Raw genomic sequence first — 26,110 nt, 5'->3', positions numbered from 1 at the left:
CTGTTTCATATCTTTCCCTGCTCAGGAGAGCGAGCAGAAAGCAAGCGAGTCAGCGGGTGGCCCTAAAATCAAGTTATTATCATTTTTTTCTTTAAAAAAAAAATAATGAAATTATGTTTAAAATATTGTATAGCACACAGAGGAACTGATTACAACCAGAGAATATCAAATTCGTTAGCTATCCTCCTTCATGGACATGCATAGTGTGTGTGTGTGTGTGTGTGTGTGTGTATGAATTATACAGTACTGTGCAAAAGTAAAGACTCCATGACAAATAATGCAATAAAAAATTCTATTAAAAAAAACTTCTATAAAAAGCAGTAAATGCCATTAAACTAAAACAGAACGATTCACGATTATCTTTAAAAAATGATCAGTAGGCTCAGGTGCATTTTTAGCTTTCCTGTAAGCTTCTGTAAGCATTACTACTTACTATTTTAACTGTCACACTCGCCTCTGATTCAGCAAGTAATCCCTAACAGCAAGCATCCTTCTTTTTAGTGAATATTAAATTTTTTCTATTTTTACTAACTCACTAACAGTTTTTTTCTGTAACAATTAGTTTTGTTGGAAATCTAAAATGTCTTTTTTTTTTTATTGTAATCCCTAAATTTTTTGCCCATTATTGTGTGAACTGTGTCTAAACTGAAATATACACTCTTCATTAAATTGACGAATGTTTGATGGAAATAATCCAGATGTCAAAGAAGCATTGGAGCATCTACTTGTCAGCCTCTACAGTATCATCTTTACCCATTCCTAAGAACTAAGTGCTTTTTTTTTTACAGTTTTACAGCCTTTTTTTTTTAAATGAACATATTTCATTTCTTTTTTTTTTCTCCTCTCTATTTCTCTTTACTTTCATTCTGCTAATCCACAATCGGCCTGTTTTCAGTGGAGTGTGGAAACTCTTCAGTTCACTGATGAGCAGCACGGGCCGTTGGGAAGCAGCCGGAGCCGTTTAGTGCAGTGGAGCTACGTCCAGCCAGGCCCGGGCAGGAGCTGGGAGTCAGTGAGTGCTTCAAGCGTTAACGTAATTGCAAGAATGTGAAAAATGAGGCGGCAGGGCTCCTGAGCAGAGCGAAAGGTCATAGCGAGCCTCACACAAAACAACTGGCTGCAGGGACAGCCTCATTAGAGCAGTAAATCAGCTGCCCTCTCCTCTCTCACCCACCCCCCCCTCGCTCTCTTTTTCTCCTTTTTTTCTATTATTCAGAAGAAAAGAAGGTGTGCTTTCATGCTGAAGTGCCTTTGGGCTCGGCTGGGTCGAGTCTGGCCTGAGCACTTTACACTGTACTGCAGCCATCTTGGCCTTTATCGATCAGCCGTTACTGGATCTGGTGCACGAGAGTCGATAAGTGCTCTGTGGATTACAGGTCACTTGTACTTATGTGTGTAAGATAATCAATAGGCAGTGCATTTCTCTCCTCCTCTTTGCTTTTCCTTTCCCTGCTCCCTTCCCTGCCCTGCCTGAGAAAAAAAAAAAATAGGAAGACCAATATTTGCTCTTACATTACAGCACTATGCTATTTGCATTCTGATATATTCGCTTATTAGCTTACAAGACCTGTGCTGAACACTTAGCCATATGACGGTATATATAAAAGTGCAATGTTTAGACATATCTGATTAACTCCTGATGGTGGTGCAGTATTAGCCGTTCCTCCAGAAGTATGTGGTAAACATGTTAAAGCTGCATCATTGATGAGCAAGACGGTTAAGGAGTGATGAAACAGCTCCTGACACGGGAGAACCACAAAGAGCTGTAGTGAACATGGCACTGTGGTTTGGGGTCGATTTTAAACCGGTCATCCCTCCGGACACTACACTGTACTGAAGAAGTAGAAGAAGTCTATCAATATCGTGCCCACCTGTCACTGACTGTGATCGGATGTGAAATTGGTGTCGGGCTCCGTAAAGATCTCGGACGTGTGTGATAAAATTCTGTGTGAACGCCAGACAGCTGACCAACGCTGACAAGGAGTGATTGGTTGTTTAAAACATTAAATTGCTAGAAGTTTCTAGAAAGAGTTTTTAAAAAAACACTTTTTAAGATGAAGAACAGACGAAAAGAGAACTGTTTATATCCAGTTAGTGCTGGCGTTTAGGTTGAGTGCAATGTGTAAGACAGGAGGAAAGAGCAGCTATAAAGTCATCTGAATGCTCGCTCTGACTCTGGCAGTCCAGTGCTTAATGAAAACACAAGCGTGTCTGTTACTCCTCCTGAGCTAAGCAGAGTTAATATGTTTTACACGTTACTAAGAGCTGGCAGAAAAATGCAATTAATCATAAGGGTTACACTGTGCTTCAGAACAGTTACAGGTTCAAGCTTCTTACACGCTCTAGTTCGTGGATGTGTACTGTTGCTGTGCGGCTGAGTGGGTGTAAATGCTAAGTGTTAAAATTTATTTTCTAGTAAATCCCATAATTATGAATATAAATTATTAAAGCAGTCGAAGTAAATAAAATCCAGAATGAACGTGATCCTTTAAAACGCTAAAAAATTCATCATGAGGAAATCAAATTAATACTCTGGCCTTATTTTAAACTGTTTAGGATTAATCACCTTTCACTTATTTATTAATATAAAAAAAAACAGCTTGTAAATTAACAGCTTTGTATTTGTGTAAATAGCATATACATGTGATTGTGTTTAATTAGTTATATAAAGTATATCCATATATATTTTTTAATAACTAATTAACAAGCCTATATGCATGCTGTTATGTATTTGTGTTTATCCTTCACACTATATATATATATATATATATATATACATTGATGTGCTGCACACCTTGTTCGCTGCTGTTGTCTCCGCTCTGTGAGGCATGTCCTCCGCTGGAGGGCCCTGGCGTGCCTGCCGAGTGTGTAGAGGTGGCGTCATCGTGGTCTCTCCAGGAAGCTGGGTTCTGGGGTCCGAGAGAAGGGATCCATCCATCCACGTTCCCCATCCAAACCGCAAACCAGGAGCAGAGCACAGGAATGAATGGAGAAGGAAAGAAGAGAGAGAGAGAGAGGGAGAGAGAAAAACCACATGAACACACTGGAAATGTGAGAGGGACATGAGTGAGACTCTGGAGTGCTGTACGGATCTCTGGTCTGCCTGTTTTAGCTCTCCTTTGCTCTCGACAAGCACCGAGCTCAGACAAACGCGCCAAAACGACAGCTCCGTGCTGATATTTACTTCTGTCCTACCCTGGCAGGCACACACTCCAAACACTACAAGCCTAACAGCTTAATTACAGCCTAAGAGTCCATCACTACTGTATTTAATGTAGCGTCGTAGCCTGAGCAAGCTCAGAAGAACTGTCTAAACACATGTGGCGGAAAAATGTCAAGTTAGTTTATACCGTAATCAATTGAGACTTCCGTGTCAAGTGAGAAATATATAGGGCTAAAAAGTCAATGTACACCACGAGCGTCATCTATCTTTAGCACTGACAGAAGCGAAAATAAGATATGAGAGGAGGTCTTTCTCTAATCTGCCAAGACTGGACAAAGATGCACAGACACATACACACAGTGAGAGGTGGAGGAATGAGTAAAATGGCGAGTTTGTCATTTCTGAGTGGCCTCTCCTTCTCACCCTTCCTGGTCGTTCTCATTGCCTGAGTGCTCGGCACAGGGAAACAGGATTTGTACTGTACAGGAAAAGCTTTATCTGTACAAAAACGAAGGCAGGCCAGAGGTGGAATTTCCTCTGCCACTCAAACCGGGGAAGGACTAGCTGACCACGTCACCCCATCCACACACACATACACCGACACTATACACACACGCACACACACACACACAAAAACATCACACGGATTAATTTGCAGCCAACACATCACCTGCAGTGCATGAACTAAACAGTCAGAGAGCTAGTCTGACTTCGTTTCTGCGCGCCACAGAGCAGCCCGCTTGAAAAGAACCCAAGCCAAACAAACTCGGGCCTGCATCAAGGCTTCCCGCAAACCTCAGCCCACTCTTCTGCTCGCTTTTATCCCATGTGTCACTCCTTTGCATGCACACGCAGCCCTAGAGATACATACTCTTCAGCAATAAAAACATTTCTGTAAAGTGTCTGCAGATACAGAGCTGCCATGTGGTGTAAGCTCATTATAGTCGCAGCTGAACTCTTAATCTGAGAGTGATCAAGCGTGTGTCTAGCTGACTGCACAAATGTGAAACACATACAGAGAGAAGAGCTAAGGTGTTTGTTTGACCAGCAGTTCCTCATGTTGTTTTCTAGCTGCACTGTACATCACCCTGTGCATGCCAGGGTTTTGGCACATCGGCTGTTAGCCTGGAAGTGCTCAGACTTTTACAAAAGACGCGAAACCATCTATTGCAGCCGCATTTTGCTCATAAAAGACAAAAAACTAAAATTCTATCTAATTCTCATAATTTTCTTTATGCAACTGTTCTACAATTGTTGGCTTTATTCTAAGTCACCCTTTCAGACATTCTCAGCAACATCCCAGCAGGAAAAATGGCATTCATTTGGTCATAATATTTCCATCATGTCTCAAGAGCAAATCCCATAAAATGGAAAAAAAAAAAGGGAGAGACAGTAAAGGCTGAAAAAAAAAATCAACGTAGTTCAGCTGAGCCAGACTTATGTACTTAGAATGGACCTTGTTGTTTTAAGGAAAGAAAATGACTGGGTTCCACTTCCTCATGGTGAAACACCCACTGTCGGCAAGACAGGCCTCAAAAATACGCTCCAAACCATGCAACGTCAGTTGCATAAACAACTGAGACGTTACATTTTCTAAATAACTAAAGAGTTCAACAAGCACACTTTGCTAAATTGTGCATCATGATGCTTTCATAATTAAGAGTTCAACAGAGTCGAGGATCTTGGTCCTGTTTTAAATCACTAAATTAAGGAAGACAACAAGCAGCGCACGAAACAGTTTTCAATACACAGACAGCACATGGTCTTTTACCCAAACAAACAAGACAGACACATTTCCTCCATGCGTGTCCTGAAAAACACAACCAATATCACAACAGTCATACAAAGCAGCGTTAACTTTCTTCATTCATCTCTGGAACTAAAGCAACAGTCTTTTTCCCCTGGTATAAATAATGCAGTGGTCTCTCTCTCTCTCTCTCTCTCTCTCTGTTTGTGCCACAGTCAGAGGGCTGCTCGACAGATACAGGCTTCGAAACACAACAAAACAGTTGTCAGGACTCCCCAGAGTCCATTAAAGTTCAAACAAGCTGTAAAAAAAAAAAAAAAGAAGAGAGAGCAAGAGAGAGTGAAAGCATCACCCAAACGGCCCTCGTCAATCTCACTACGGTACACCCCCCACCCCCACCCCTCCATCTTTTAGAGAAAAAAAATCTGCTCATGTGACTATTCCCTGTAGTTTGGGATAATTAGGAGTCAAACGTGGTTCACTCCATGCTTTTCCCTAATTGTGTTAAAGATCACTGTTACCAGGAGGAGAAGTGCAGCAGCCAGCAAACACAGAGGTGCAGCACAATAGGAGTAGATGGAAAATAAGATACAAGGACGGCCCGTCTCTGGGGGCGGCCTTTTCTATTTGCCAGGGTTACCGACTCATAGCTGATAATGCAACATGTAATTAATATAAAAGCTGGAGACAATATGGGGGAAAGCTTGTAGAGGCACAGGCCGCAGGAGAACGTCTGATACCGTCGCTATCTGCTGTTTTTCCCTGACACACACCTGCCCTGCCTATCAACTCACTCTGCAGGCTTTCCCCCACCATTTTCTCCCAATATCCCTTAAAATTTCAAATAAAAATGATTTAGCACTGTCACTGGACTGTGAGGCGATTCCTAGGAAACCTGGTGTACTTACAGAAAAATGCATGTAGAGACAGGAGACAGGCTGAGAACCGCGAGTGCTATGTTAAAGGACGCACGCTATTGCTGAAAGAAATCACAACTACATCACCGAGCATGCTGACACACACGAAACATATCACCCCATAAATCCTCCGGTCCTGACATTTCCAAATGCATCTTACGCATAAAACCCCTAGCAAGCTTTTGTAGAATTTAACACATAATTACATAGGTGCTTTAAAAGATGTTAAAGAACTGGTTGACTGCAACCATGGTGTATTTACAAGACCATCAATTATCTGCCACATATAAAAATAAAGTATCAATTCAACATCAAATAATTGACAGCTAATAGTTCATTAGAGACTATTTGCATGGTCTTCATCTGAGCCATCGATAAACTCGACTATAAACGTTAGATCAAGTCTACAGATTCAGTGATTTGAAGCTAAATGTGCAAACACCAAACCAAAAGCCATACTCATTAACAGAAGCAATTTTAAATTACACAATAATAAGCATGAATTTTAAAACAACAGTTTAGGGAGTGATTTGCAATCCTGTAGAAATTGTTTATACTGCACACACACACAGCTCTTTGAAAAGCAGGAGACTGTAGCATTCTAGGTTACACAGCAACAAGTTAAACGCAACCCTCTCTTCTCATAGGGGAGGCCTGCCAACAGGCCTGAGCTCTCTAACACTAATCAAATAGGATATGTAGAGCCAGACATCATCCCATCACAAAACAATTGTGAGGGGTGGTGAATGCTATCGTGCAACATGTTACTTGAAAGGGGAAATCCTATCGGAGTACGTCTGCGCGTGCTGCTTAATTTAGGAGACCCCCAGAACTAAGTAAATGCACGGTTCAGTGGCTTTAGAAGCCCTGTAGGCTATATGTATGCAAACACAGAGGCCTGAAGTAGTCGATCACAGAGCAAGGACCATGTAAATAGCATCCATAAAAGAGAGGTATGGCACTTTTAATTGATTTATGAATTGATTGGAATTCACTGCATGAGATAAGCTGAAATATTATTGCTCCACACATAATTCACTCCAGTACACATGAGGAAAATGCAGATGTTAAGGAATGTGAAAGGAGTTGTTTTCAGGGTTGAGACATACTACGACCACAGAGGAACTGACAAGCACAAGTGAATATCTAAGTGGCAAAAAAACACTTTAACAAAATATTTTTCTATACAGCAATCTCTAACTACACACTAGTAATGAAATAAATTCAGGAGCAATGGAAAATACTACTACTACTACTACTAATAATAATAATAAAGAAATTTTAGCAGCAGACAGAAAGACAAATTAATTAGCACAGATTATACTTAGCAAGCATTAGTGCATTTCATCCATATTAATTAGACGTATTATACAGAAGAGTGGAATTACATTGTATTAATTAAAACACAAAGTCTGGTGACTGATAGCAGCAGTCAGAATACTGATGGAGACGGCTTACCCCTTTCACGGGGATTTGCTTTTCACGTACGCTGTAGAACAGACTACATTACTTTTTCTTGTGCGAAACCAAGTTCGGGCACTAGGAAGGTAGCTCAGGGTGGTTTAGAGAGTGGACAGTAACAGAAAGCAAGCTGAAGAAATTAACATGGGCCCTTATCTGTGCTAACAACACTACAATTCACTGAGCAGAACAATAGTGCAGGGCTGCGGTGTGAAAAATAGTGTGCTTATTAGTGCCTGTGTCAGGTAGATGGGAGAGCGAGAGAGCTGCAGAAGGCGTGCGACTAATAGAACGGGCTGTCTTCTTCATGGTGAAGAGCCTCATCATCCCCAGCAACCAGCTTTTGCCAAATGAGATGTAGCCTTGGGCTACGTATTAAAAATGCATAGCAAAGCAAAGAAAAATGGACGTGAGAGATCCTACCTAAATAAATTAGCATATCTAACTATAAAATTATCAGTTAAAAAAAGAGGTGAATAATAATAATAATAATAATAATAATAACACGCGGACCATTTTAAATAAACTTAATAAATAAAGAAAAAAATTAGGTACTTTTTTTTAAGTTTATTTAAAATGGTCCGCGTGTTGTTATTATTATTATTATTATTATTATTAATTAACTATTAATTTTGTTTTATATATATATATATATATATATATATATATATATATATAATTGTGCTCAGATTAAAGAATTATATCTTACTCACAAATTATGCATGCTAATCAGTGTTTATATTAGCATACCAAAATAGGCCTAGATTACACATAGAATTAGAACGTGTTATAAAACGAACCGAACTTATATACTAGTTTTATAGTATTATGACTGTCTTAGAAAAAAAAAGAACTTATTAACACAATGAAAACTTCAGATTTAATAGTACCAAGCGGTCAATTTAGGAGTTGTAAAATGTCACTTGTGCCAAAGGAAAGAAATAAATCGCTCAGAACTAAAACAGCTAATGAGGTGGTCGGTGTAAATGACCACAGACTGAGTGATCTGTCTTATAAACCTATGTTCCTAATTATAAAAGTATATCCTTAATAAGTAGTCCAGTGCCACAGGCTGCGTGTGTGAGTGTGTGTGTGTGTGTGTGAGAGAGAGAGTGTGTGTGTGTATATCAGCCATCTGCCGCCGTGAAGCTAAAGCGGCTAGTTTATCTAATCTCCTCAGTCTAAACAGCAGCATGCCTCATTTCTGCACTTCTTCTTCTTCTTCTCCAAGTAAGTTTTACAAATCGTGCTTTTTTTTTAATCGCATCCCAGAACTCTCACTATTCTTCCGACTTTTCCCTCAGACAACCGCGAGTAAGCGGTGTATAGTATATTTAAAGAAATGACGCTGAACCCCGACAGATGCAGTGCACTGACTTTACAACACACACACACACACACACACACACACACAATCTGCTTTAGCTGCTAATAGGCTTGTGCCGGTGCTGCTGATAGCTACATATTAAGCATTCCCTCGATGCGGCAACTTTACTTTGCTTCATTGTACTGAAGGCATAAAACGCATTAACGCGGGTGCATTCAAACACCACGAACCATTTCTCACCGCGCTGCGTTTATTACAGCCAAATAAACGCGCTTAAACCACGACATCGATTTCCAAATTCAAAGCTACTACACTTCAGGTGCACGTAAATGGAGTCAGGATATAGCGCAGCCTAAAGGCCGTAAACTGGGCGCGAGCGTGAGAGGAAACCACAAGGCGATCAATAAAAAACAATTAAAGACATTACCATCAAGAGCGCTGCCAAACCATGAAGCAGATCAAACATTATGAACCTGATGGGCAGTGTGGCCATGGGAACATGTACTCGTTCACACACACTCACACACAATTTTTTTTTTTTTTAAACTTTGCCCTCTTGGATCATGCAATAATTCGGGCAAGCACGCGCGATGTTTAAAAATAATTTCTCTATCTGTGCAACCGCGCATGTCATTTAACCATGCAACATTACTATCCAAATAATAACACTAACAATGCACAACACAGCTTCCCTTTGGCCAGCAGGATTCTTCAAGCAGGCCCAAGCAAACTTCCTTCCATATAAAATATAGGCTGTACATACGCGCATTACTCTAACGAACACTCCAGCGTCAAGAAAATATCTCTATGTTCTGACCGTACTATTATTCACAGGAAAAGGTGAAGGAAAGTTCAGACACCGCGTCAGACAATAACAACTTGGCTCCATATTAGTTCAGGGCATTTTCGAGCAGCCGGTTGGGCTTAGACAGCACCGTTTTATAGGGACAGGGCAGTGAAGGGCACTCCAGCGCTTTATCCCTACGCGGTAACACCGACGAGGGCAAAATAAAAACCATGTTACTTACATGATCGGCTAAATTGGTGGAAGATCCCGAAAGCTCCTCGTGGTCCGATTTTGAGCTGCCGTCCCGCTCGTCTATGACCAAATCTATGGGCATTTTTCCTTTCAAGCAACTGATGTACCGATGGCAAAAATTGTCGCAGAGCTCATGCACCTAAAGCAGAGAGGAACCGATATATTTTTTAGTGTTTAAATGTCGTTTTTTCTCCTTTATAATAGAATGAGAAAACTTAACAGGCAATATAAAAATAACTTCCAGTAAGGGCAACGCTCGCGCCAAGACAAGGAAACAATAGTGAAATATTGTTGCAGCGCTTATTATTCTCATGGGGACCACAGCAACAAGTTAAAATAATATAATATAATATAATATAATATAATATAATATAATATAATATAATATAATATAATATAACAAATGCATTAATAAAAGAAGGAACATATGGGCTGTAGACTAAAATATGAATTTGATCTGCCGCCGTGCATTATTTTTTATCATCTAAAAGTTGCAAATAACATAATATAGAGCATTATTATTATATGACATTGCGCCTTTTTAGTATGGACACAACCATATTTTTCTCACAAAAAACAACAACAAAAAAACTGTCCACCAAACTAAATTAATAATTTACATTAAATTAAACGCTCGAATCAGAAGTCAGCTTATAAATGCAAATGCATTTAAAAAAGCAGAAATTACCTTTTCTAACTCCAAAAGATGAAACCGTAAAACTTGGATAGCCTGTATCATCTGCGAAAATAGAAAAATATATTATGTTTTTCTCTAAACTAAATATGCATTATTGTTTTAATAATAACAATTTTATTAGGCTAACTGTGCGAAAATTATACTAACACAATAATCTTAATAAAGTCCTAATAAATTAAAGATAATAATTCCAAATGCATGAGTATGCTGTGCTATGCCCTCGTTCACTGTTAAACGTCTGAGTTCTTGATATGAGGGCAACAGTCTATAGCAGCAAATTACACTCCACTTCAGATAATCGTGATTAGGCTTTTGGTAGAATCAGTGTGGAGTCGTGGCGCATAATCAGTGATTTCCTTCACGGCCTCCTGTGGTAGCCTAATGCTCTGCCACTCGAGACCTCTTGGAGCTTCCCTCTTATTCACTTCAAAGAAAGCTGTCCAGCATCAGGGTTGTGCTTTTGAATCAAAATCCCCCTCGTATTTACTTTGCTAACCTGCACATAAATAGCTAGGGGACTCTTCACCACATCAGCAAACAAACGGCTAACTAGAAAACAATAACAGTTCACGAGACGAGCTTACCAAATTGTCCAGCTCTGGATTTGAAGAAAATAAAGGTTTTTCCGCGCGAACCTATAATCATTAGAATCACAATTAATTGCATGCCAGCGTTGACTTTAAAATAAATAAACATATTAAACACTAATTTTCATAGTAGACACCAAGTTGCCAGCTGTCGACTGTTAATTATTTTACAAGATCATGATCACATAACATGCACTATTTTATTGTAAAACTGGTTCACCAGTGCGGTGCAAATCCATGCAATATAATAAAGAAAAAATATCATATGGTTCTACACTTGCTCCATGATTAATTCAGTTCTATCCCGTGTTACCTTTTAGTCGGGGATATTTTTTTTTCTTTTACATTATTTTTAAACTCATTGACAGGTGAGACAAAGTAAAGAAACCGGTTAGATACGGGTGTTGATGAGTGACCTGTTTGGCGAAGACGGCAATGTCCTCGTTGAAGGAGTCGGAGGAGCACACATCGCCTCCCGCCACCCCGGGCTCTCTGGGCGTGCACGTCGCGAGCTCGCACTTCTCAAACACCAGCGCGAGCAGAGGGAAAAGCGGGTGACTGCCAAGAGGGGAAAACGAGCGTAAATACAAGTCTAAACAGAATCCCTCAAAGTAACTGCCCGCAACCGGCTGTGATAAAGTTTTCCCCGTGTTTTCCTGGCTGTTTACACTGGCGCTTAAACGTGTACTTGTAGCTATTATTCGGCCTTTAAGGTTTGCTATGAAGCGCGCTGGTGAGCAATAGCCTATAAACTCTTGTCAGGATTGTGCAAAGATACAAACAGACGCCGAAGTTAATCTGTTCTTCACCAGTGCGCTTCTTTGTTTATATCTTTGTACTGTCGAGTGTTTTGTTCATCTATAATCCACGATATAATGTTCATGAGTTTTGAAACTTTAAAAAAATATTTTATTTAGTTTTTTATGTTATTTTAGCCAGAGTTCATTTTATTAAGTACAAAAGTAATCATTACTACATAAAATATCGAAATGTAATTTTAGCAACTTTTAAATTTTATTTTTTTATCGCGGTTGTAATTATTGTCATTAGTTTGTTTTACATTTAGGCAAAATAATACATACATTAAAATTTTATTATTATTTAAATATATCTTACAGTCAATTCTGCCTTAAACTGAAGTAAAGGCGATAGTAATATGTGCCTGTTCAAGTTTCGTTGTTTAGCACATTTGACTAAAATACAACGACTTTGCTTTATTAACTCCGATCAGCAGCAGCCAAATAATCACCGGCTAATGTGTGATCATAATATTTCACTCACCCATAAATTTGATCTTTATCCCGCTTTAAAACGTCGTTGACAGCTGAGCCCATGCTGGTGGGCATTACGTTGGGATGCGGGGCATGTGCGCCGTAGTGCTGGCTCGCATGCAGCGGCGGCCCGTGGTTCAGATGGTGCACCTGGGTCAGCGGCCGAGGCGCGTGCGGGTCCACGTACATGGACGCCGGAACTCCGACCCCGTCCATGCCGCCGTAATGGGCCACCTCATCGTACTACAATGAAAACATAAGATAGTCATGTGCAAAGAATATGCAAATACACAACTTAAAGCAAAACAAGAATGTGTAAATATAAGAGCAAAGTGAAAGAACGCCTGTTCTAGAAGAATTTCTGCTCGTATTGCTGAGTGTTGTTGGAAAAAGTGTTTTGTAGAGATTGCGCCCATAGTGTAAAATGCTGCTAAAATTATAAGTAAATTACCAAAAACATGCTAAAGTTCAGTGTTGTCGAGCCTCTTTGTGGTAGAAGCTTTGGGTTAAAGCTGACTTCACAACCGCTGCAGAAAGCTCGCGAGCTCGCAGCTACACCGCGGGGCTGGCACACCGGGAGAGTAGTAGAGATTCGGGGAAAATGTCAAATATGTGTCCTTATATAGCAGCAGTTTGTAAATTAACCGTCAGAGTTGCGAAGAGAGCGATACACGCGGCCCTTACTGTAGTGAATGTGTATAGGTAAGTGTTAGAGATTTAAAACCTACCCTCTGCGCCATCAGGCTGCGCTCCAATAAACTCCGGGACGTGTCGTATATTTAATATCCCAGTCCTGTAAGAACGTGATTTAGTGGTAAGATTCCTTTTTTTAGACCAACTTCGGAAATTCGCCTATTCTCCAATATAGTTCAGACCGAGCACAGGCATCGGGAAGAGTTTGGCAATTTTTCTTGTTTTCCTCCTTGCCCCCCAAAAGTATAAAAAATGTCAAGAAGCAAACTGAAGGTTACAATCGGCCCATCAACAACCTGCATGTAACTAAACTGTCGTGTCTCATGGCTTTTTGCCACTCCGGCTGTCAATCAAAGCCAGAGGTTGTCAAGGTAATGAATGAATGATGGTCGGTGATGATGTTCAAGAGAGGACGAAATCTTTTTTAGTCCGTTTTCATCCAGCAACTCCGCGTCTCCTCCACGCCTCCGCTTCGTTTTCTTGTTTTATGAGTGCTGTGGAAAAAAGGGAAGACGGAAAACAGCGACAAAATTAAAAGATTGCCATTGCAGATCTCCCCTTCCCCGGCAGGTATTCGTCTATGGCGCGGTCTGAGATGAGTGAGTGTCAGCGAGTGTTGGCAGGTTGGCTGCTGGCGCGCTTATAGAACAGAGTGAGTTCACAGCGCTGAGCGGCGCGCAGTGGAATGACGGAACCCGGAAGTAGCGCGGCCACAGCCAGTCCCGCGGCGCACACAGAGAACAGACCAAACCCTGCACTACGCAGCGCGCGCAAGAGAGGACGGCTTCAACTCCGCACGGGGGGAGCCAAACAACAACAGCACACACGCACACAGTCACACAGGACTGAAGTATCTGGGAAGAAAAGAAAGAAGAAAAAAGCACTCAAACTCGTTTTGCGCGTTAATCTGCATTGCATTTTACCCACACTTCTCTGGCATCTGGTTAGACTACAGAATAGAAATGTGAAATTAGAAGATTATCATTATAGGCCAAAAGACGTGTTGCACTAATGATAAAATATTTTTATTTATTTAACGTATTAATAAACGCTGTGCATTTGACTACACAGCCGTCCATATCCAGTTTAATTATCCAAGTTGCATTAAAGAAAACTAAAAATTAAAAATGTAACTTACAAATCCAACGCAAACATTGCCCTCTAATGCCGAGTCTATCCGCCAGGTTTCTTCCAAAATAACTTCTGTTGTCCAGTCAATGTAAATGACTTTGTTGCAATGCCTAATATACAGTTACTCTCCTAAGTATGAGGTATTTGTTTGTTAGGACACACTGAGCACCCCTTTTTGAGTAAAATGAACTTTCCCAAGCAGGAAAAAAATGTTTTTATAGGGAAAGTGTTTAAATGTGTCTTTCGTCCAATCACATCTCAAGATAGAAATCTGTGCCTTACCTCGGAGTAGTCAATTATCAAAGCGCCCCAAAGATCATCAATCACGAGGCAAGCTTGAAAGTTTAGAGGAGGAGCAATGACTGGGCCATCGATTGCAATACTGCTGGCCCTTTTCCCTAATGCCAAGCTCAAAACCCAAAGAGGTCATCCATCCCTTTTTAATATTTAGCCACATCAGTGACAATAGCCTACACACCGCCGCGCGCGTGACATCATCGCCTTATTGATAGGGGCTTTTGCATCTAAGCGGCTACATTTAAAGCTCCGTGACCTGTTTTGTTTCTGAATTAACAATTTCACCGCTTCTAGAGAGAGACACACATCTAGGAGTGTAGGATGAATTCAGTTAACAACCGTCAATAAAATACCCCAAAGACGCATCAGTTGTGTGCTTTTCATTTGCTGTGGGACTGCCAGAGAGCTAAGTTTTCTCGACAAAACTAAACCAAAAAAAAAAAAATGTTTGAAATATAAAGATGAGAGAAGAGCAAGGAGAAAAGTGGAAGCTGGTCGGCTGTGTGGATCTCAAAGGCAGGGGAAAACTCCAGCGACCAGCCCTCTGCCTGCACACCGCGCTCAGAGCAGTGCAGCGCACACAGCGGGCAGCATGCCGACTCCCACTCTCTCCCCACTCTCTCCTCACTCGCTCACACACGCCTGTCGGGCTTTTCCCGGAGACACATTTGGTGAGTGCATATCCCTTCTCTTCGCTTATGCTAGCGTACCACAGGAGGAAAGCGTGAGATTAGGATGATCAGCGCGTTCGATGCCAGGTGAGGCGAGCCAAGTCACAACACTATTTGTTTGCTAAACAATTGAAAACCTACTTTGATCGGATGTGAGCATGCAGAACATTTTTGGGATGCTTGCTGATTTGATGACTTTTACTTAAATTATTTTAAAGCGTTTACAGACTCAGACTGCACACAATATTCTCTCCACCCTAAATAGGTAAATGTAGAAAATATACGGATAATTAAATTAGCCTGTTAAGATTTTGTTTAGAACTTGTCTCCTGGAAGCAATTAAAAACGAAACTATATACGGTATTTTAACTTTCTAAACAAATCATCTGGGTCAAATAGATTATAATAGGTACTTCCTAAACAACATAGAAATAATAATAATAATAATAATAATAATTAAGGATAAAAGTGATTTTTATTTTCATATAGTCTTAGACAAAATAGTTTTCAATTGCAATAATTGTCATACTGTTGCAAGGTGATTTTTCAAGTTTTTTGGAGATCACCACGAATTTGTTATTTATGCTGTCTTTCTGAGCTACAGTAGAGTAAAACACTTGAGAGAGCTAAAACAAACATGTGCAGTTTGACGGGAAAACATGCAGATTGTAAGCCTGCAGAAGAGGACATTACCGGGCGGTAAATGTTCATCTCGTGGTGTCAAATTGAGGTCAGTTTAGGGTTAAAGCTATCGGTGTCCGTGTGGGACATGGCCAGCTGCGTTTGGATTCATTAAGGGGCATGGGATCCATTTCAAGCAAAACAGTAAGACAATCACAAGCCTACGGAACCGCTCATATCCTGCATGTGTTCCCGATTCTAACAAACAACTGTACTTCCCAATAAGCCTCAAAGTCACAACTTCACGATCAGATATTTTGTTTTAAAAACTTTTTCAATAATTCCAGTCATATGATTGAACTTTTGGAGATAAATATAGGCTAGTCAAAGTGTGTTAATTATAACCACAATTAGTTTAATCAATTAATTTAGATATCAGATGATTTGTCAGTAACATTTAAATCTGAGAACTTTTTATTTGATAATCTGTACTGCTCAAATATAGGGATACACATAGATTAAGCGGGATTCGCAGTATATCCGCAGTATTATATATGTAAATAGATAGATCGATAGATATAGTGTATCAAAGTATCAAACATTTATGAAGTATTATAAATCTACAAATGACTTTATTATTTTATTATTATTTGTATTTATTGTTTTTATTTAGTGTTTAATTTTACATCATGCAATAATCTAAATTACCTCATTAAGCTGAACTTTCTCTGACCTCAAGTGAAATGTGGCTCGTTTCTCTGCAAGTAGACTGTGCAACTCAAATACTTGTAAAAGTTTCGCGGCTAACTGTAAATTCTTCAGCCTGAATGGAGTATTTTCCCTTCTCTCGTCCTGTATGGATTGGTAAAGTATGTGTGTGTCTGTGTGTGTGTGTGTGTGTGTGTGTGGGGGGGGGGGGGGGGGGGGGGGGGTCTGAGGTAGGATGGGGCGAAAACTGTAACCTAGGCATTCCCATGGAAATGTTAAAGATCTTTTTGTCTTTTGCCTGGCCTGCTGTCTAAAATATGCAACTCGTTAGCGCCATCTGGCGGTTTGCAGCGGCCTCCATATACCCGACTGGTTTATTTGCAAACGTTTAAAATCAGAGTTTAATCTAATTCTTCATCATAAGTTCCAGTCAGATTGAGACGATAAAATACTTAATTAAATAATTAAGTAATATAAATGTAAGCAACATAAAAAATGAAAATCCTTTTCATTGTCCAAGGGATATTGCAATAATAAATCTCTACGTGATATTCACGAAGAATTCTTTAAATCGTGAGGGCCGGCAAAAACCGCTTCTGTTGTTTGTTATTTTGTACAATAAAAATGTACAATAGCTGCGCTCAAGAATTCCTTAGTTTTAGTTATTTTATAAGAAAACGAAGCGCATAATTAAACTTCTCCTAGAAACCGTACATTTCCTTTTGCAGAAATACTAAATATAACACTTTGATTGTACTATTTTAAACCTAAGATAATTTTACAATTTGGAGGGGAATACATTTTATTTAAATTCTTTAAAAGTAAATAAGTGTTTCTGAATTTAGTGCATCTGTTTTACACTAGTGCTCACAAAATCACAAGCGATTATTATTATTATTATTATTATTATTATTATTATTATTAGCAGTAGTATTATAAAACACATTATTATTATTATTATAAATAACAATAACAATAATAAATACATTGATTTTGTAAATACATTTTAATTTTTAAATTAAAAACATTCTAAAATCTTTTTTAATATTGTAATGTTTCTTTCTTAACCAAAAATGAGCTAAATTCTCACGGTGGAAGCAAAAAATTGATTTAAATTAGGCCACGCTTAGTGAATTTCTATAAAGCGCTTTAAACCGTTTAATGGATTACATTTATTTGGTCCTTAGGGTTCAGGAAAAATGGCAAGCAAACGAACTTCAGTGGCGATAATCGCACACAATCAGCTTTTGATTTGAAAATCTAATGTTCATTTGGTGATTTTAGCGCAATTTGGTCAGATATGTTGCGCATAATAAGTTTTTGTAATAGCTGAACCATCTGTAAATAAATATTAGATGATTTGTGAAAACAAGTGGCTATAAACCCCTTATTGGGCTGGATGGAGTATTATCAGGCATTTTGTCTGAGCGCATTCCCTCTTTACTGCGTGTAATTGGCCGGAGTGTGTGAGCGGGGTCGGGATAGGGAGCACATCACAGCGGTGACCCTTTCTGTCGCCCAGCATTTACTGAGCTGACGGTGTTTAAAGCAGCAATATCAGCCCGCGATTATTCCACAGCACCTTGCTCCTTATCTAGCCCACATTAGAACTGAGCTGCGCATCGGTGACCTTAATGCGGATTTTTTTTTGCGTCAGAATTCCGACTCGGTAAAGTGTTCCTCCCCCGCTGATCAGAGCAAAACACTGAGCCCGTGTGCGCTTAAAGCCTTTTCATCAGCGGCTCAGTGCGCCCTGTTAACTGCGCTCTCCTCTTACACTCGAAATGGACACTATTGAAATTATTTTTTTCTTTTCGAAACACGAGCGTGCACGTGAGGATCCGCACAGGCATCGCTATGCGACATTCTGAGATTATATTCTCTGTTTAATAGATTATATAAGTAGTATTAGATTATAATAAACATTTACATTTGCAAATTATATTTAAACATGTTTTATCAATAAAAAGTTCTTTAGATAGACAGATTTTTTTTTTTTTTGCTTTTCCAGGTCATTTACTGCTAAGAAAAGTGGTTTTGTTTTGGCAACTGTAAAAGAAAAAAAAGAAGGGAAAAAATGAAAACGTGGGGTCTAAGAAAATGTTTACCGAATATAATCACCTGAAGTACCGCATTTAAATAGTATAATAGAAAACCGTTAGTAGCCTATACAAAATAGTATGACAAAAGCCAATGCAAAATGCAGAACAAAATCATATAAAAAGACCAAGAAGAAGATCAAGTATTATATTACATCCCCTCACTTTTTAATGGACAGAAATTTCATTTGCAACATCCAGATCTGGTCAGTCAATACAAGAGCCTGACTCCCATCACCTCCCATTATGTTTCCTGACCTCCCTATTTATTAAACAAACAGCCCTTAGTGCAAGATTTCAAGTCACATTTTAACATCTGAACACATGTGATTGTCTTTGTTTCATACAGATCAAAATAAAGGCTCCAGTCCCACACGCTCATTTGAAATTTATCCAAACAAATGCTGTTGCTATGTTTGTTTGTGTTTTGTTTTCCCTGTTTCTTCCTGTCTCAGCATTTCCCCCTCGGTTCTGGAAGTTTTCGCACGATCAAGCAAGGTACCCAGGTAATTACTGTACATTGTCAAATAAAGGCACAATAAAGGGACTACTGATTTAAATGAGGAGTGAAATATCAAAGAAAAGGGCTCCCATTGCAGCCTGGCACTTATCCACACAGGAGACAGCAACGAGACGACTGCCACAGGGACACTCACACAGCCTCTGATAACAACACGCTCAGACTTCTTACTACGTATATTACACGCCACAATATTTTGCACACAGAAGCATTGCACCACACTTACACAGGCTCAATGTCTCACCTCAGCTTGTATACAGCATTGGGAAAAAAAATACTGATGAATAAAATGTATTCATATATTGCACATAAAGCAGTTAAGGAAAAGACATCGGCTATGTTCTAATTTAAAAGTAGTGTGTTGTGATTATTAAAATTAGTCATATTTTCAGATGAAGACCGCTACGAAAACTTACCAAACTATTATACTAGAATTGAAGTGAGTATATGGCACTAAGTATGATGTTCAGGATTATGCACCCATTTTGATGCCTTTTTCCTGTTAATAGTTTTCTCCCTGATATCTTATGATAGAGTAAAATGTATTCTTGAAGAAATTGGAAATTTATCATTCTTTGCTGAGTTTAATTTCCTCAAAGATCTACTTCTTTTGGGGGGGGAATGAAGACACATCATTATTTCCACTATCTAAATTTAAAATATTTACTTAGATGCAGAAATATGAGCTATAACTAGGTTGATCTTGTTGATCTTTAGATAAGATGTAAGATAATGATGCAACGAAAGAAATACACTCGCCGTTGGTGTGTGAAATGGTTGGAGGCAAAATTTGGCCTCCAAAAATGTGTAAGAATTTAGCATTATAAATACAATTTCCCCTTCCTCAAGCTTACAGACAGCTCCACGGACTATTTTACATGTAAATATTCTCTTAGAAATAGCCAGATCATGAATTATTGAAAGTCATAAAGAAGTGTAATACTTCAGTGTTAAACATGCATCTGATATCTCATTAGATGAGGCTGAGGATGAACTCGAAGGCGGAAATCTATTCTTCAGATGGTCTGGAAATTAGCTAGGAGGAAACAAAATGGTGGATAGTCAGCGGAATATCATTTGTGTTTCTGGTTTTCTGATCACAGATCAGGGTTAGTGCTAGACTAAAGATCAGTTTTGATCAAGGTCACACTTTAACGAGAGGTGGAAATTTGTTCTGATAGCCAGACGTAGATTTGCACATATTGTTAGCATTTTGTCACACATTTTTTCACCTATTTACTAGTCTTAACAAAATGGATTCTGTCTATAAAAAGGTCACAGCATCGATGTTATTATTGTTGTTGTTGATGATGATAATGATAATTAAAACATAAAATATATTTTTTCTTCTATATGTCAATTCTCCTAAACCATGATATTTTTTTATTTGTTTATTAATCATCATTTGTTAAATATTATATATATATATATATATATATATATATATACACACACACACACAACATTTCATTTTGTTCTTTCTACCAAATACTACTATGCATTTTGAAAACTGTGCCTTGACTGATTAAAAAATAAAATGTATTAATGTTTAAGGTGGACTTGAAATACCTGTTAATATTGGTATTACAGACATAACAAGAGTGAACATGAATAAAACATTTACTTCAATGGATGACATTGAGTATTCAGAGACTAAAGCCTGGCATTGACGTCTATATGTATCTATGGGATATATGAATCTATATGGCCAAAATACTTGATAATCTTTCATACTTGTCAAAAGTTTAGAGCTGAACTTTCCCCATGTTTGGCCAGCCAGGCAGCATTCTGGCACCCATCGTCTTTGTTACATTATGGCCTGTGGCTGAGCTCTTGACAGGTTGTCACAAGGTGATAGGACTCAAGTGGAGACACTAGAAAGGTGGCACTTAAGAGCACAAGAAGTTTGACTTCCGGGTGTGCCGTGGAGCCTGACAGTGGATCAGCCCTTGAAGGAGTGCACTCATGCACTGGTGTGAATGGAATGTCCCGTAAATGAGAGCTGTGCTTTAGATGTAACAATGCCGACAAATGAAAGAACTGGCTGGCAAGAACTAAGAAATGTGGAATCTCATGCAAAAAAAATTCCCCTGAAGTGTACGTTTTTTTTTTTACTTTCCTTTTTTAACCAAATTATTGAATGCAAAGTTTCTAAGAGTCTTGATACAGGTAGGCTCATAATCTAAATGCAAATTAAATGATTGCCCTGGACAAAAATGGATGCATGTTCAAAATAAAATAAAACATTTTTATGCATTAAATGTATCTGTGTATTCACTTTATGAATGATATTATGTTGATGAATTTTTCATTATATATGTACAAAAAAGTAGGAGATTTTTTGACATATGCTAAGAAAAAAAGAAATACCATATATCAAAATGGCATACAAAACTACACTGAAAGATGTAAAACAAATGTGGACTCTATATGGAACAAACAATTATCATGATTTTTCAGAAAAAAGATGAGCATGCCATGTAGCCTATACAGACATGCTTTGCTTTTTTATTAACCATATGACAATTGATGCAGTCTGAAATCATTTGATCATGGAAAATGAATTTTGTAATGAAGATTCTGCAGTTTGTAGTATCATCTTGGGACCGTTCGTAAAAAGCCTTTTTAAAATCAGAGCCTTCTACACACAGTAAAAAGTATGGTCCTGTACTAAGCAAATGAAAACATATTGTAGAAGTCATTCTCAGTTTTTCCATATCACAGATTTAGAAATGGAATATGCTGCATCTGGATTAATAAGTGAAAGTTTATTTTGTTGTGAGAAGCAATCTGGAAGGATAAGATATGTGCAAAGCCTACACTAAACTGTAGATATAATTACATGTCAAGAAAACTAGTACAAGGTAAAATTTAGACATTGGTTTTGAAAAAAAAAAAGTAAACATGATCTATATGATTCCTTCTTACAGGGAAACATATCCATGTCTTTCTCACTGCATGCTCAAAATTTCACTGTCTCTTCAATTTAAATTCATTTGCAAAACCCGCAGGAAGCACGTGGGATTGGAAAGAATTAGCAACCCTAAACCACTCATGTCTGACAGATAGGCTTTGTGTGGATTGCATCAGATTATATCCTAAAATATCAGATTTAAAATACATCACCTTTTTTTGGGTAAAACAAAAAAAGTCATGGTTAGAAAAATTGTTCAATTACTTTGACTTAGTAAACTGTTACCTGTACGGATAGCAAACACTCAGTTAACACCCGTTCATTACTAACTTTCACATCTTAGAAATGTTATAAGATCATGAATCCAGTGTAGACCAGGCCTCTTGGGAAGCTATGAACACTGAGTGATTTATGGACTAAGAAATAAATAATGAAACATTTTTTTTAAATATTGAGCTAAAATAAAAACTTTATTTAATGTCGATTTGTTGCTTATCCATTGTGTAGCAAGCTGAGCTCAAGCATACCACTCATCAGAAATACAGTGTCCAGCGAATGCTAATAGCGCCATAAAAATGGTGCAAAATTAAACAAGCATGTCAGTGTGCTGTCATATCGCATAGTGCCATGATAGTGAATCCTCATTTTAAATGGCATAGCTCAGAATAATTGTAGGCCATATGATTTTCTGCTTGTCCGTCCTGCCTGAGAGTGTAAAATTGGCGAAAACAGTTGTCAACTTTTGCGCCCCGTTATCTCTTTGTTCCTTCATGCAGTCCGAATTTAAATTTAATGCATTCTCTCCCAACTATGTCTCTTCGTGATATCTTGTATTCTCCTTTAATATTCAATGGTTTGTTAATTATTAAAGGTATGTATTTGAATTATAAATATACTAGTTATACAGAAGTAGGCAAAGCAGGCATATAGCCTCAGGCTAAATTCTTCCATTACCCATTATTTTGCAGCCTCCCGCCACCATTTCCCTGCCTTCCTATCTTTATGTCATCTCCAAAAAACAGCCAGGCATTCCTTTGTACTCCCCTACCTCCTTGCTATGACCACAAAAAATCACCCTGTTTCGATACGTATGGGTGCTGTTTCCTTGAAGAAGGATGTCATACCTGTCTTAAATATAATGAATTTCTATCTTCAAGGCGTTGCGGAATCCCAGACACTCCCCTCAGAAAGCTGCCTGGTGCTCCCCTATTCAGCCATCCTACTTGTCACCAATCATCTGGCATGGCATGCCGTACAGTAAATCATTAACTGTGTCAGAATTGACTGTGCGTAGTGATGAAGCCCATGGATTGTGCAGTATACACTGTATATATATATATATATATATATATATATATATAGTGCATACAAGTCAGTGTGAGGTGTGTATGTCGGGGAAGTGCACAAAATTGTAAACAAAGAAGTTGGGCTTAGCCTTTTTCACTTCTCTCTCCTTACTTCTCTCCTCTTCCTGTGCCTCGCTCCCTCCTAGGAATTGATGAATAAAATACTAGAGTTGCCAGATACTGAGAGGACACTACAGTAACTGTCAAACACTGAGATAAAAAGTTGAGATGAAATATTAAATTCAGGTCTCTATCCCTGTCTTGTTGTGGATTTAAAGAGAAGAAAACTTTGTGCTCTTGCAAGCTGGCATTCCTTTCAGGTTGGAATGAAATTCTAGCTTTAAAAAAGTTTTTGCTTTTTTTGGTCTGCTCTTGGAAAGGTTTGATGTCCTGCATGTCATATATTCAGCTAAACAGTACTGAACAGGCATATTCTAATTGTCATTTGCTGACATTGAATGAGAATTTGAAGATTGTATAGCTATTCCAAATACATTTTTTGTCACATGTGGCAGGTTTTAAAATGGCCATTGTACATTGATAATCTCTTTCTGACCTGCAGTTACAAGCTCAATATTCTGAAAAAAAAAAAAAAAAAAAAAAAGCTGCTTATTGGCTTAATCCATGGTAAAACCCATGGGTATATTCTCTATATCTACAGGATATTCACACACCTAACTCTATCAAGGAGCTGAATAATTTTCTTTCAATTTCTGCTGCTCTTTTCCTTTGAAGAAGCTAAAGAATGATTGATAATGGATGGAGAAAAAGCAGAGTGGTTCTGTTTTTAACCTTGCTCAAGCCATTAATCCAGTTTATGCCCATGAAGGTAATAAAGGAGACAATGAATTAGTCATTAAAGCACAGGTCAGTTTATTAGAAAGCCTGATTGAACTGCAAAATGACTTCTCGTGGGTGAGCAGGTTGGGGAAATCTGCGGAGAGGAGATGGCACAAGAAAAAAAAAGGATCATGCACATGTAGTCAGTTTCTCAATTTCTCCACAGAGACACTGGTTTTGCTTTGAGCAAACGCTGTAAACCAGACACTAACCTTGATACTTCCTCTGTGGTCATGGAACTGCTTTCAGAGGCAGGCCCTGTTTCTTCAGTGTGCTGCATTTCTTCAACACTGAAGGTGTAAAATGTTTTGTTTGTGACCCTCCACTGGCCTGCACCTCTCTTCAAAAAGGGCACAGCCAGCGGCAGAATAAATGGCTTCAAATGCCTAGGTGATCTAACGAGTCCCTTGGAGTAACCCCAACACACACCTGGCCTTTATAAGAAACCACAGAGCATGCTGACCTCCTGCTCAGGTTATACAGTTATGATAGACAGAAGAACCTTGAGCCTTTTATTGTTTCATAATACCAGGTTTCTGGTAATGTTCTAAAAAAGGCAAAAAATACAAATACATTTTGAATAAATAAATCTATTATATTCAGAAAATAGAATATTTAATAATAACAAGAAGAATAAAAATAAGAATAGAAAAATACCATGAAGGCTTCATCTTGTAGATTTTTTAATCTACAAGATGAAGAAAGGTTTATCAGAAATCTGCAGAATAATTTGAATTTATAAATATAAATATGTACATAATGAATCTAATCTAAGTATTGAATAGTAATGTAAGATCGTTCATGCAAAACAAACAAACAAAACAAAAATTAAATAGGAAAATAGCAATTGGTACCAAATAAAAATCTACATAAAAGTAAAAATACAAAAAATAAGTAAATTATAAAAGTGGCATAAATGTAATTATAATATATTATTTGAAAGTTAGCATTAGTTTTAACCAAAAGTCATTGATAGTATGTTTGTTAATCATTTTGATTTTTGCAAATTTGTATTTTCAAATACTGTTACAACGGTTATATTGACAAATATTATGATAAATAAATAGACATAGAGGTTAAAATACTGCAAGTAAATAATGCAGCAGTATTTCAACCTCTCTGTGACAGAGAATAGCTCATCCTTTAGGCTATTTGTACGAAATGATTAAGATATTCACATTTACAGTCAGCTAGCAAGCATGGCAAATTCATTAGGAGCAAAAAATAAATTATAAATATATAATATGTTATAAACATGTAATCTAATGTGATATAATCTACAGGTGATGTAAACACTCACTCGGGTGCAGTGTGGTGTAAAGTAGGATGGAGGTGTCTGTCTTTAATCTACTATGAACTTTGAATATTTTCACCTTGTTAATTTGTGGTTGCCTCTCTGTGTGCACACTCTCCCTAATGAGTGAAATTGCTTATGAAAGGAAACTCTATTAGATGGTGGAAAGATTAATGCACTCTGACAACATGTCTTTCCTCAAGGTGCTTTAGTGGCGTGACGTAACTCCCTTGAACCTCAAAGATTTCTCTTCTTCTCTCTCTCTTTCTCAGCTCTGTCTTGCAATCTATACAAAGATGACAAATTTAGTCATTTAGGTCAGGTAACACTATCTTGAAACGAGGGAAATGCATGCATGTGAATAGACTAAGTTTGAGGAACCAGATCTGTTTTATCAGCCACAATTTTAATTGCTGCTGTTGGGAAATGCTACCAGTGATCATCTATAAAAATACCTTAATATTCATATTTGCATTATTAGCATCAATATATGTGAGAGCAATATTAACAATTTATGTACTCCTTGTCTCTAACACCAGGATACTAATTAAACAAACAAAAAAACAAACAAACAAACAAATAAAATTATACATTTTCCTGGGCATGCTTGACAATTTTTGCGCACTCATAGTAAAGAACAGCATTGCAAATATGCACTTGATTTACTTTACAAATCTCATAATCATATGTAATTTCCCATAACACTGTTTAGTGGTCCCAAATCAGGGAATGACATAAAAACATAATTTGTGCACTAGTTTGGAAGA

At 38.2% G+C, this 26,110-nt stretch overlaps 1 protein-coding gene across 10 annotated transcripts in view; it reads right to left on the bottom strand.

Moving 5' to 3' along the window:
* The window catches only part of meis2a (Meis homeobox 2a), a 69,936-nt gene extending 53,453 nt beyond the window's left edge, over window positions 1-16,483 (bottom strand). For 2 of the 10 annotated variants that reach the window (XM_053509444.1, XM_053509446.1), the window contains exons 1-8: window positions 14,041-14,207; window positions 12,938-13,756; window positions 12,220-12,452; window positions 11,355-11,496; window positions 10,936-10,986; window positions 10,343-10,393; window positions 9,644-9,793; window positions 2,795-2,909 (exon numbers count right to left, since the gene is read on the bottom strand). In XM_053509444.1, coding sequence (XP_053365419.1) covers window positions 2,795-2,909; window positions 9,644-9,793; window positions 10,343-10,393; window positions 10,936-10,986; window positions 11,355-11,496; window positions 12,220-12,452; window positions 12,938-12,949 — 754 coding nt within the window. In that variant the 5' untranslated portion in view covers window positions 12,950-13,756; window positions 14,041-14,207. Of the gene's footprint in view, window positions 1-2,794; window positions 2,952-9,643; window positions 9,794-10,342; window positions 10,394-10,935; window positions 10,987-11,354; window positions 11,497-12,219; window positions 12,468-12,937; window positions 13,757-14,040; window positions 14,214-16,330 lie in introns of those variants that run through there. The other 8 variants (XM_053509442.1, XM_053509441.1, XM_053509443.1 and 5 more) reach the window with 6 other exon arrangements.
* Window positions 16,484-26,110: the final 9,627 nt, after the last annotated feature.

This window comes from Clarias gariepinus, chromosome 13, assembly GCF_024256425.1.
Source record: "Clarias gariepinus isolate MV-2021 ecotype Netherlands chromosome 13, CGAR_prim_01v2, whole genome shotgun sequence".
NCBI classification, from domain to species: Eukaryota; Metazoa; Chordata; class Actinopteri; order Siluriformes; family Clariidae; genus Clarias; species Clarias gariepinus.
This window is presented reverse-complemented; position numbering and strand designations above follow the sequence as displayed.